Source organism: Mycteria americana (genome assembly GCF_035582795.1).
Source record: "Mycteria americana isolate JAX WOST 10 ecotype Jacksonville Zoo and Gardens chromosome Z unlocalized genomic scaffold, USCA_MyAme_1.0 Scaffold_18, whole genome shotgun sequence".
Classification (NCBI taxonomy): Eukaryota; Metazoa; Chordata; class Aves; order Ciconiiformes; family Ciconiidae; genus Mycteria; species Mycteria americana.
In genome coordinates, this window is record NW_027445436.1 from 13977710 (window position 1) to 13991553 (window position 13844).

The window sequence follows — 13844 nt, forward strand, 5'->3', positions numbered from 1 at the left end:
AATATGATTAAAAAATAGAAATTAAGTCTTTCCCCCTCAGACTTGTGAAGAGTGAGCTTTCACCAGCATGACCACCTACACAACATAAGATGTGACAAATACACATACCTTTCTCAGTAGGTCTTTCTCCTTAATGTAGCTGTCTTCCACAACCTTCCTCTCACCATGAGCTTTTTCAAGCTCCAGCAGGAGGTGCTCCATCTCTTCTTGCAAGCTGACAAGCTGGTTGCCATCACCCTGGTGGCTCTGCTGATATTGCACCAGTTTCTTCTTCAGCTTTTCCACCTCAGAGGAGTGGGCAGATGCAAGCATAGAGAGCTGCTCATTCAGAAGTTTGTATTCCTTGTTCTGCAGCCAACATTCCAAAAAGAAGAAAATAAGACCGTAAGCAAGATCAATGCATGCACTGATGCACTACAAAAGTAACCATCAAAAAATCCTTGAGCATGGTGGGTAAAAAACTTCCAATAACAAATATTTCCATGCATATGCTAATAAAACTCATAAAGCTAAAAATTTCAAAATTGTGACAAAAGCTCAATAATATTTTGGTAACGATTATACGAGCATTTGTTAAATTGATGTTACACTTGAAGCAAAGGCAAACAACATGTGATAGCACTGGCAACCAAACCAAAAAACCTATACTTCTATTACAGCTTCCAAACAACGTTGCTTAATGCAATGGGCTTGCAATTTTTTTGGTTTGCAATATCGGGTTTGCGGTTTATCCTTTTATTCTTGACTCCTATGCCTGCAGGAGCCTAGGGTGACAATGCACTGTAGCATAATTGCAGCCTTGAGCACAAAGAGCTCCCTAAACCTCAGCTTTAATTCATATGCCAGCTCAATCATCTTTTTATTTGCTTAGATTTTCTCTTTTAAAGCACTTAGCAATGATTTGCTCCCAAGTTTTGAGACCTGAAAATTCAGCAGCTTTGATTTTTGTGGTTCAAATCAAAGTCAATGGGAACTATATTGTGACTAATAAAACATCATCATTATTAGCCAGCCCCAGAAACAACAATGAATTCACAACAGACCAAGAGCTTCAGTAAAGAGCCTACCACATAGCTTTGCTAACATTAGGTAGATAATCATGAGAGCAAACGAACTGTTTTGAAATTTAAAATGTAGTCTGGTCTTTAAAGTTACCTTTTTGAAAGCTTTCAATACACCTTTAAAGATCTGGGTTCATATCACTCATTGTACAAAAGATCTGAAAAGCTTTCCTTTCTTAAATGGGACTTTTGGTGGATATTTCACTTGAGCATCAGAAATATCAGTTTTGGACTTTCCTAGTCTTGCTGGAAAATATTTGGCAAGATATTGTTGTCCAGACCAGATGAGTGTCCTGGTAATATGCAACTTAGCCTTTTGCTGTTTCTCAGAGCTTTAGTCACCAACAGAGTCACACCAGCTCATGAGAAACTGCTCCTTCCATCCAGAAGTTTTTAGTTCATGTGGAGACTAAGAAAAGCTTGAGGTGAACAAGCCAGAAGACAAAAGTCTTTTAAGACACAAATGTATCATTTAAAAAAGTCAATGGACTAGGGAAGTCCTGATATACAATTTTTGAGTGGTCAGGATAAGCAGTAAATGTGCAAAGTCACAGATCCTGAGATGCAACTTCTTCCTCTAAGATGTTCACCAGAGTCAAGTTAGCAAGAAAAAAAAAATTCAATGCGAAGAAGTATGAGTGATATCTGTAATAGGGTCAGAGGCTCCCATTAGCTCCTGTACAACACAGTTTTCAAAGAACCTTACAGCCTGGAAAAGAAAAAATACCCATGAAAGTCGAGAATTTTATCTTCTAGGTCTATACAGGTTCTTCTAGACCTGACAGACCCCTGTACAAATGCATGGTGAGTTGGTGGATACCGAAATCCCCACCCATACTTCCGATTAGTCTCTTGTAGATTCCCAATGTGGCTTGTAGGATCGCTTCTTCTACCATCGCTCTGATCATCCTTTTAGCCCCTCTTTAGGTGACCTCCCAAAGCACCCCTCTCTTGCTGCAGACTCAGCGCTCCGAAGCAAGATTAACACACATCTCAAATGGAAAAACAAGTAAATGAGGGACATCAACATCTTTTCCTTTGCTCCCTTGTAATGAACTATTAGCAAACATGAAAATTCAGTGTTCACGTGGTATTAAGGAATTAATATTTCTGCGTGACCATAGCCATTTCCAAAGAGATACATTTGGAGAGAAAAGCTTTTTCCACAGAGAACAGCAATAATCACTCCAGTTCACAAATCGCTGCTGCTTCCCCCACCTGTAAAGGCTCCCCCAGTCTCTGCTCATTCTCCAACATACAACATTTCATGGCTTTGTGTCCCAAGGTTTACGTATGCAATTTTACATACCAGCCAAATGACACTTCAATCCAGATATAAAATAAATGCACAGGAATGCTTTTTCTTGTTGTTAGCTACTAGAGACATGAGAGCGCATTTACTGTCCTGTAGCAAAATGGATGGTCCTCACTGCAATCAGAGATCGCTCAACAGACCCTATAAAACTTGAACTTGCTTTATTTTAAATCATTATCCAGTCCAGCAGAGCTGTGACAGTCCCGGTTTCAACCCAGGCTCTGTGAACCAATCTAGAGTTTATTTTGCTACCAATGGCAGAGACAACAACGTCATCAGTACTGTTACCCAAACTAGTTTTATTCACAATAAATGCTCACAGAGATAGTGCCGCTTGCAAAGACAGTGTAGGAAGCTCACTGTGCGTCTAAATATTGGCTGCATGAACACATAACACTAAATTAGGTAACAGCCTTAAAAGCATCTCAGGCAGCTACAACATACACATTTTTAAAAAACTCACTTAAATGAAAAGAAAAAAAAAGAAGAAAGTGGTCCAATGTGGATAGAAAAAAAGTGGTCCAGCGCAGATATTTCACAGCAACACAGATATAAAGCTTTCTTGTGTATGCAAAAAATCCCTCACCTGATTTAGAAACTGAATTAAATAGGCCCAGTTATGGATGCTAGAGCACGTGAGCTGAGGCTGACATACAATAATAGGTTTTAATGTTTTCAAAGATCTTCTCTTCCTCAGGGGCACATGAGTATTGCATCTCTCTGTTCATGCATGAGCTAAAGTAGCAGAAATAGAAACATTTTCTTCCACAGCTAGTCAGAAAATAATACAACTGCAGCTCTCAAGGTTACCTGCAATTGTTTTTTTTTTTCTTAAAAAGTTAATTGGCATTTTAAAAGATCTTGTTTATAGAGCAGCAAGGACTGAAATCAAGATACTTCAAAGAAAATATGATGCAACAAACTCACTGCTGCCAGAAAAAATTCAGTGCACTGAAAAGAAAGTCCACTGCAAAGGTGTTCATGAGCACATGCAAAGCAGGGAAACCTGTCAGTCCTGAAATGATGGTTAAAATTAGCTCACTGGACAGACTACCACAAATAGTACAGAGCAGCAATTCTTTCCTGCAAAAGTTACACAGAAAGCAAAGCAAGTCCTTCACAACAGCCTGTGCAAAGACAGAGGGAGATCAAGATGAGCTCCAGCCCATTATTTCTGCCTACTCAAAAGCTCTCCATGTCTCCTTCCCCAAAGTAGACCTTTCTGCTGCTTTCATAACCCACAACAGAAAAGCCAATGTTAACCAAAGACTGTTTTTTTCTTTGTTGTTCCACCCCCACGCTTTTCCTAGCAGTAAATGGCTAAGAACTGGGGGGGGGATTTAATACTGCTGCTCCACCAGCAAGTCCAGCAGCTCAGCAGACCTAACACAGACATTCATGCTTATTGCACAAGTTCAGCCCAAATACGTGGGCCTGAAATGACTCATCCTAATTAATTCTACCAAATACCCTCCAGGTGAAGAGTCATACAAAACCTTATGCCTAAGATTTTCCGTTCCTAAGCTATGGTTTGTCTGCAAAATCTAAGTATGCAAGCAGGCATTTTAAAATTAAACACCGCGGTTTAAGAGTCAGACTCTACTGCAGTGCATGCTTTGCAGCCAATTAATACAGAAATGAAAGCAGCCAGCAGTAATGCAAATCCCTGGGTGTCTTGACTCTGCAGTATCTGAGCCAACATACAGTCATTTCTCATCTTCTTCATGGCAGGACCTCTAGTGTCATACAGGGATGGGAGAGATTTAAACTGTGAGGAAACCACACATGATGTTGTCAGGAACCCTTATACATCCCAAACAGAATGATAAACTGCAATTACTAATAACTGGTACTACAAATAAGGAGGTATCCTGACTTACAGGCAGGAGAAACATTCTCAATATGTTGTGGTTTAGACCCAGTCAGCAATTAAAGTACCACACAGCCGCTCACTCACCCTTCCCCGCCCTGTGGGATGGGGGAGAGAATCAGAAGAGCAAAAGTAAGAAAACTCACGGGCTGAGATAAGAACAGTTTAATAACTGCAACAACAACAACAAAAAATTGTAAAGAGAAGGAAAACAACAAGAGAGTGAGAGAGGAACAAAAACCAAGGGAAAAAAAACCCCAAGTGATGCAACTGCTCACCACCTGCCGACTGACACCCAGCCAGTCCCCGAGCAGTGATAACCACCCCCTGGCCAACTCCCCCCAGTTTATATACTGAGCATGACATCATATGGTATGGAACAGCCCTTTGGCCAGTTTGGATCAACTATCCTGGCTGTGCCCCCTCCCAGTTTCTTGTGCACCTGGCAGAGCAGGAGAAGCTGAAAAGTCCTTGCCCAGTGTAAACACCACTTAGCAACAGCCCAAACATCAGTGTGTTATCAATATTATTCTCATACTAAATCCAAAACACAGCACTATACCAGCTCCTAGGAAGAAAATTAACTCTATCCCAGCCAAAACCACGACAGTATCCACCCCTTATTCTATACCATCTATGTCATGCCCAGGTCCTACCCTTTCTAATACATTCCAATTAATCACCACCACTTTTCCTGTCTCTTGATATATACACACAGCTATCATTCCCTTGGTCTATGGGCCACCCCTCTAAAATGTCCATTGAGTTCATTTAGTCCATGACTTTGGGCTCCATCTGTCATAACAGCCCTTCAGGGCAGGAGAGAGGGTGTGTGGTGTCGGATTGTTGCATGCTGAAGCCAGTTCTGGTTCCATCTCTGCTGCACTTTGCTAGATTTCAGCAAAGTTCATTCTTCATTAATCTGGGTGATTCTTACTGAAATACCATTGATATGGGGTATAGCCACCATAAAAGAGATGACATACAGTATTATATAGCAATTAACATCATACCATTTAGTTCATTGGCTATTCTCACCCAAAATCAAATCCCCTTGAGGTACACAGCGGACTTCCCCATCCTCTCGCATTACCCACCAAGTGCACCCGGGTCCTTGAGCAAAGGCAATCCCACGAATGGGCTTGCCTTTGCCCGAGGCAGGAGTAACCCAGACTGTCTTCCCCAGCATGTTTTTTATGTGCACTGCAGGGACCTTATCCCCTTCTACAGTGCGTAAAAGTTTTGATTGGGCAGGGCCAGCTCGATTGGCAGACCCTTAGTGTTGACCAACCAGGTGGCCTTTGCTAAATGTGTATCCCAATGTTTGAATGTCCCACCACCCATTGCTCTCAGTGTAGTCTTTAACAGTCCATTGTATCGTTCAATTTTCTGGGAGGCTGGTGCATGATGGGGAACGTGATATACCCACTCAATGCCACGCTCTTTGGCCCAGGTGTCTATGAGGTTGTTTCGGAAATGAGTCCCCTTGTCTGACTCAATTCTTTCTGGGGTTCCATGTCGCCATAGGACTTGCTTTTCAAGGCCCAGGAGAGTGTTCTGGGCAGTGGCATGGGGCACAGGATATGTTTCCAGCCATCCGGTGTTTGCTTCCACCACTGTAAGCACATTGGGGTTTCCTATCTGAGCCCATTGTGTGATCAGTGCAACCCACTTACTCCACAAAGCATCAGTTGCATGATGTGTAGAGGGGACCCTCCCTTTGAACATCCAGCCCTGCACCAGCAGCTGGGGTGCCAGGAGGAGCTGTGCTTCAGTACCAACCACTTCCAAAGCAGCTCAAACCCCTTCATATGCTGCCAATATCTCTTTTTCAGTTGGAGTATAGCAGGCCTCAGATCCTCTGTATCCCCGACTCCAAAACCCTAGGGGTCGACCTCGAGTCTCCCCTGGTGCTTTCTGCCAGAGGCTCCAGGTAGGGTCATTCTCCCTGGCTGCAGTGTAGAGCACATTCTTTACATCTGGCCCTGCCCGGACTGGCCCAAGGGCTACTGCATGAACTATCTCCCGTTTAATTTGTTCAAAGGCTTGTCGTTGCTCAGGGCCCCATTGGAAATCATTCTTCTTCCGGGTCACTTGGTAGAGAGGGCTTACGATCAGACTGTAGTTTGGAAAATGCATTCTCCAAAAACCCACAACGCCCAAGAAAGCTTGTGTTTCCTTTTTGCTAGTTGGTGGAGACATGGCTGTTATTTTGTTAATCACATCCATTGGGATCTGATGACGTCCATCTTGCCATTTTATTCCTAAAAACTGGATCTCCTGTGCAGGTCCCTTGACATTACTTGGTTTTATGGCAAAGCCGGCTTTCAGGAGGATTTGGACTATTTTCTTCCCTTTCTCAAAAACTTCCTCTGCTGTATTGCCCCACACGATGATGTCATCAATGTATTGCAGATGTTCTGGAGGTTCACCCTGTTCCAGTGCCATCTGGATCAGTCCATGGCAAATGGTGGGGCTGTGTTTCCACCCCTGGGGCAATCGATTCCAAGTGTACTGAACGCCCCTCCAAGTGTACTGAACGCCCCTCCAAGTGAAAGCAAACTGTGGCCTGCACTCTGCTGCCAAAGGGACTGAGAAGAACGCATTAGCGATATCACTTGTAGCATACCATTTGGCTGCTTTTGACTCCAGTTCGTATTGCAGTTCCAGCATGTCTGGCACGGCAGCACTCAGCGGCAGCGTGACTTCATTCAGGCCACGATAGTCTACTGTTAGTCTCCACTTGTCTCCATTAGACTTATGCACTGGCCATATAGGACTGTTAAAAGGTGAACGAGTCTTGCTGATCACTCCTTGGCTCTCCAGTCGACGAATCAGCTTATGGATGGGACTCAGGGAGTCTCGGTTTGTACGATATTGCCTCTGGTGCACTGTTGTGGTAGCAATTAGCACCTGTTGTTCTTCGACCCTCAGCAACCCCACAACAGAAGGGTCCTCTGAGAGACCAGGCAAGGTGGACAGCTGTTTAATTTCCTCCTTCTCCAAGGCAGCTATACCAAAAGCCCACCGGTACCCTTTTGGGTCCTTGAAATACCCTCTCCTGAGGTAGTCTATGCCAAGGATGCACGGAGCCTCTGGGCCAGTCACAATGGGGTGCTTTTGCCACTCATTCCCAGTTAGGCTCACTTCAGCCTCCAATACAGTCAGTTGTTGGGATCCCCCTGTCACTCCAGAAATACAGATGGGTTCTGCCCCTGTATAGCTTGATGGCATTAGGGGACACTGTGCACTGGTGTCTACTAGAGCCTTATACTCCTGCGGGTGTGATGTGCCAGGCCATCGAATCCACACAGTCCAGTAAACCCTGTTGTCCCTTTCCTCCACCTGGCTGGAGGCAGGGCCCCCCTAATCCTGGTCACAATATTCATTGCCCATTTCTTGTACATATGAGCCAGGAGCTCCTTCATTAAAATCAGGAGTAAGATCAGCCCTTTTACTCTGTCTGGGGAAGTGTCCACTGGAAACCAGAGCAGCAATTTTCCTGGAAGAACCCCCTTTGGTGATTGTTTTTCCTTGCAACTCACGTACCCATGCCTCTAGGGTCAAGGTAGGTTTTCCATCCCACTTCCTCATGTCCTCTCCATGGACACACAGGTAGAACCATAGGGTGCCCCGTGGTGTGTACCCTCTATATCCTCTCTCTTAAGCAGAATGCTGACTCCTAATAGCCGAGACACTGGTCCGTACAGGTGGAAAATAGGACCTATCCTCTTTGAGTTGCTGGACCTTCCGGGACAGTTTCTCCACAGCCAAGACAAGGGAGGAAGAGATACTTTATTCGTATTCCCAGAGGTGACTATCCGCTTCATCCGCTGTTGGACCCTCTCTGTCTTTCCAGTTCAGTATTGCCAATGAGTTGGCACACGACGATGGTACGCTCCATACCAACTTCCACCACATGGGTCGTGTGCACTGGACGTCAACTGGATCTTTGGATAACTGCTCGTCGTCCAGGTCACCATAAACCACCTCCAGCATGGCTAATTCCCTCAGGTACTGGATACCTTTCTCCATGGTGGTCCATTTCCCGGGGCGATATACAACAATCTTCCTTGAAGGGATATCTTTCCTTCATAGCTGACAGGAGTCGCCTCCAGAGGCTGAGGACTTGTGCCCCTTTTCCAATCGCTTTGTCGATGCCCCCTTCCCTAGAAAGGGATCCCAGCTGCTTGGCTTCCTTACCCTCTAATTCCAGGCTACTGGCCCCACTATCCCAGCATCGGAGCAGCCAGGTGACAATGTGCTCGCCTGGACGATGGCTGAAATATTTTCGCATATCTCACAGCTCAGTCAGGGATAGGGATCGGGTGGTTTCCATCTCATCCACAAGTTCTTCCTCTTCCTCTCCTTGTGATGGCCCTGCTCTTTCATCTTCCCTTTCTAAACGAGCTGACCTTCGCTTCCAAGATTTCTTCTTGTGAATAGGGGCGACTGATACCGACACAGGATGGTTCCCTGGTTGAACCGCATATACTGAGCATGACGTCATATGGTATGGAATAGCCCTTTGGCCAGTTTGGGTCAACTATCCTGGCTGTGCCCCCTCCCAGTTTCTTGTGCACCTGGCAGAGCAGGGGAAGCTGAAAAATCCTTGACCAGTGTAAACACCACTTAGCAACAACCAAAACATCATCATGTTATCAATAGTATTCTCATACTAAAATCCAAAACACAGCACTATACGAGCTACTAGGAAGAAAATTAACTCTATCCCAGCCGAAACCAACACACCTTAAAAGGACAGTTTAAGGATATAGGTGAATATGAATCTCCCTGTTGAAATTAGTGGACACAACTGGGTCTACTCAGCATTTCTTACACTCCTCCCTGAAGTCCTTGTACAGCACTGGAAGTAACATAGAGGCTATTTATCAGAGTAACTTGCACACTCATGTTAGTAGGTGGGAAAACCCTCCTTCTACATGTGTAATCAAACAACTATTTTGCAGCTCAATAATGACAGGTGGCATTTCATGAAGACCTCTCTGTGATCAAGTAGTCACAGTAAGACCATCAAGCTGTCCACACAGGCATCTATCACTTACATCGTGCCATCTCACCCCTCATCATGGCTCTTACTTCTGAACAGTTACATCCAGTAACACAAACATGCTGAAACTACTTTGCGAAGTGAGTATTTATCCAATTTACCTTTTACTGTCCAGGTAATGCAACTCACAAGACATACGATTCAGTACAGCAGACTGTGGCAGAGGCTCTGCATCCTTAGTGCTTGCAAAGCAGAAAGCATAATGGCCAAAGCCTGTTTGACATAGGGATCTCACATGGAGCTGGCTTGGGTTTTCAAGCAACAGCTTTCAAAACTGCCATTTTATCTTCCTCCTCTAAGTCCTTCTGGGCAGTTCTCAACAATTACAATACAGCTTTTGCAGCTTACTGAGCAAGCTCTTCAGAGAGCAAGGTGGAGACCCAAGATCCAAGTGTATTTGCACTTCCATGGTGGTGTCCCACCCTTACAAGCATCTGGCTAGCAGTAGCAGAAGGCTGCCGCCACCATGACATCCTTCCCAGACATCATAGGAAGATAAAAACTTTCCCAGAAAGGACAGCACAAGGAAGGCAAAGCAGAAGCAGGACCACACTTGTCCCAGCACTGCTCAGGATGTACCTGCTCATTGGTCTTCCTTTGAAGCTGGGCCACCTTGTTCTCCATGCCAATGTTGAGCTTCTTCAGGTGCTGTGCTGAGCAGTCCTCAATCTTCAGCGCCTTCAGCTCCTGCCTGGCCTTCATGCGCTGGTAGTAGCACTGCAGGATGATGGTGGCACCCCTGACCCGGCAGAAGCGAGTGCGGGCCAGCCAGCCACGGGCGTACTTCTGGAGGATGGTGGCTTTGTGCTCTGTAAGGATCTACACAACACGGGCAGAAATGGGACAATCAAGGGAGATAAGTCACTTGCAAAGGTAGCAGCAGCCACATAGCACTCAACACTTCCCAATCTGCCTTTGAAAGGGCTTCTCCTCCAAGCAGGAGTGTCCTGGTAGGAGCAGGGGGCTATGGCTGGAGATAGAGGCTGTTATTTTGCATCCTCTTTTATAGACAGGAAGGGGTACTTCAGCCCCCCCTCCTGGGGGGTTTCTCCAGTCACTGCCCTCAACTTATGCATGCAGGGCACATCCAGTCCTCTCTTAAGAACCATGCTGCTCTCTAAGAAGAGGCAACATCTGCTTGGCCAGTGAAACAAGAGGGGATATGGTCCTGAGTTGGTGACTAGGAGACTCAATGGGGACAGGAGACATCTAGGCTGACATACTGCATGGAATAGAACATACATTCCACCTCAGAATACTACTCAGATCCCCAAGATCCATAGCTAGCAGAATAAATAGCCATTAACAGACACACCAACACTTAGCAATAAACTTACTGTCCCTTCAGCATCAGATATAACTCACACCAGAACAGGTTTTTAGATCCCCCCGCCCCGTGTTCTGCCCCTAGCATTATGCTAATTTATACTGCAGATAAATGCTGTCCTGGTGAGATTTCTTATCATATGCATAACCTTCAAATAAAACCCTGGAGTCCTTTCTACAGTCTGCAGCCAGTTCTCTTGCATTATTCAGTTTTTAGAAACTTAGATATCTGGTTTTGTGAAACTTCTGGCACTTTTGCGTTGGATTTCTCCCCCAAAATTTACAGCAATCTTTTCAGGAGGTGGCAGTTCAATTCCTTCCTCTAAAACTGAAGGCTGACATATTAAGAGATACAACCAACATGTTGTTAATAACTTTCTTATGTTGATCTACACTGCAGTATTATGAGGAAAAAAATACCAGGAGAATTTAAAGATTACAAGATGCTTTGCTGTTAGTAGTTTGGGATAAGTTGTATCAGAAACGGTACCATATCAGCTTCTCAAATTTTTTGTTTCACCCTAAGGCTTTCTTTGCACTTGCAAATTTTAATTCAGAATAAAGGGATTGTGTGAATTTAGGATGCAGTAGGAGTTACTCTGAAATGAGCTCTGTATGTCTCCAGCCTTGGCACTCAAAGATGGAGAAAGCTAGGGGTGCCCAAAGAGCTAGAAGAAACCCTACTACATTGCCTTGAGGACCTATTCCAGCCTTACAGCAAAGCCTTGGTGGGCACTGGGCATGCCCTGACCCCAGGGAGCATCACCTGCAGCCCTGCATCTGTTGTTGAGAGCATGCACTTGAACTGACACCTATATCCAACACCTATATCCAGGTGCTCCAGAGATTAAGGATGTTCAGATTTGAGAGGCCTGACCTTCAAGCAAACTTCTACACCTTGTTAAGATTTTGGGTTGCCTTGAATCTCAGAGTTTAAATGCTGGACTAGCTGCCTCCCCTGCAGAGGCTTCTGATTTAAAAAATAGATGCTGAAAAAGCAGTGGCAGCACAAATTCCTGATCACCAGCATCCAGCTGCTCTGTTTTGGAGAACATCCCTGATCTCTCTGGTAGGTCACCAGGTGTCCAGGTAACCTCCATCATCTCCAGGAGCAGGCTCTCCCCTCCTGGCTCACTGAGCCTCTGACTTATTCGAGTATCCCCGTGACCACCCAATTAGGCATAAATTTAGGTGACTACCAAAGTAAGGCTGGATTCTGAAGAGTGGGCAGAAGATTCCCCAAAGCTGTTCTCAGTTTCCTGACAGACGATTTCTCACTGTATCACTTGCTGTTATCAAACCTTTACTTCCTTACTTTCAGCTCCTGGTTTAGCACAGAAAGCTAATGGAGAGAACTAATTAAGGAGGGATTTATATCAATAAATAACTTGATGCCTTCCATGACAGACCCTACTGGTCTTCCTAGCATACTGGAAACGGCACCTGCAGCACAGCTCAGACAGATTCGGTTTGCCAGGGAGGTTTTTGCAGAGTATGGGTTAGATCAAATGACATTTCCAGATTTCTACAATGCCTTCCGGCATCCAAATTACTAACTTCATTTAACCACTCTGCTGAGGTGCTGCTCCCAAAATAATTTTTGCTTGCACAGCTTTAAATGGCAATGCTTGCCGTCAATGTGTGCTTCTCCAGAAACACCAGAGGCAGTCGGCTTCGTAAAACATCAAAACGGCCACAACAAATACATTGTCGTGCTATGCCAGCCGAAGTAAATATAAAGGCTCTTCCTACTCTTTTCTAATGCAAAGACACTCCGTGGAGCTGTACCTTGCGATAAATCCTCCTGACAAACATGCCCCGAGCAAAAGCCTGAATGGTGATGGTTGCATGGCGGACCCTCTGGAAAGCTCGGAGGATCCGCAGCATTCGGTACTGCTTCTGGAAGATGATGGCAGCTCTCATCCTCCTCAGGTGCTGGGCAAGCCTGCAAAGCACAGGAAAAAGGTTAGCAGTAAAACTGAACTCCCCTTTTTTTTGTCATAGTAAGTTTTTAACTGGACAGAGAGAAAAACCTTTTGTCCAAAAGTAGCTTGATGGTATTTAAGAAAGATCATCCCAGTAGTAGGGCTAAGAAAAGAGCAGCTGATAGCATGTCTCCATTAGAATAATGGGAACATGTATGCAATCAGACAGTGTCCATGGAACCCAGGAGCACTGGAACCAGGAATCAACACACCTCATTATTCCTAAACACCAGTAAAACCAAATATTTTCCAGCTTTTCCCTTGGTTTGAATTCTCTGCCTTACGTACTTAAGCCAATCAACGCTCAAGGTTGGCTCCATCACTTCCCTAACTATAAAAAGCAAGCATTGCACAGGGTATCTACCAACTCAGTGAAAACAACCGCAAATTGATTTGACATTTAAACCAGTGTGCACTGGTTTGGCAACATTCATGAGCAGAGCCCCAAGCAATTCACAGAGAGTAAATGATGAGGGATGTGGTCAACTCTGTGCCATGTTGTTCCCATTCTCCAACTGAATTCATGTTCAATTTGCTGTTACACAGGTTAATAAATGCCCATAAAACCTCCATTTCATTTGATAATTAGTTTGTTTTGCTGAATTTATTATTCTTTTATTGCTCTCAGCATGAAGCATTATATAGATGTTTGATTCACTTCTTTATTTTGCGAAAAGCATATCAAAACTATAAGAGCCATATCAGATTGGCTTATATATTATTCTCTTTGTCAAGGATGATGGTTTCTCATTAGGACTCACCGAACCAGAGCTTACTAAAAAGGACAAGGGATGGTCTGTTTTCAAAAGGAGGAGAAAGCAGTTATTCAGATGACATCCATCCCTATGAAACCAGCACAAAGAGGTGAACTGAAAAATCATGTTGAAGAAACACTGCAGCAGATGGTTTCTGCACATCTGCTTCCAGCCTCTCTTTTAGCTCATACCCCGTCACTTCAACATCACCGGGGATTCCTCCTCCCCTCCTTAGAGGAATGGTTGGCTGATGCAAAGGTAAACATAGAGTCCAAATCTGTAGGTGTGCATGGAGAGCCCACCAGAGAGGCTAAAGTTAATCACCGACTCCCCCTTTTTCTTAACCTTCCTCTTATTGCTTAGATCTCATTTGCCTTGTCTTCAAGTGAGCTGTAAGACTGCCAAGAGGGACCTGCAGGCACGAGCCTAGAGAAGTACTTGGACCTCTGGGGACAAAAAAA

General features: G+C 44.6%; 2 protein-coding genes across 2 annotated transcripts in view; both read right to left on the reverse strand.

Annotated features, from left to right (window-relative positions):
* Nucleotides 1-13844, reverse strand: part of CZH18orf32 (chromosome Z C18orf32 homolog) — a 349853-nt gene that overhangs the window by 208061 nt on the left and 127948 nt on the right. The window lies entirely within an intron of this gene.
* MYO5B (myosin VB) overlaps nucleotides 1-13844 on the reverse strand; it is a 143149-nt gene that overhangs the window by 41848 nt on the left and 87457 nt on the right. The window contains 3 exon segments of the mRNA XM_075488783.1: nucleotides 109-348; nucleotides 9897-10136; nucleotides 12432-12588. Coding sequence (XP_075344898.1) covers nucleotides 109-348; nucleotides 9897-10136; nucleotides 12432-12588 — 637 coding nt within the window.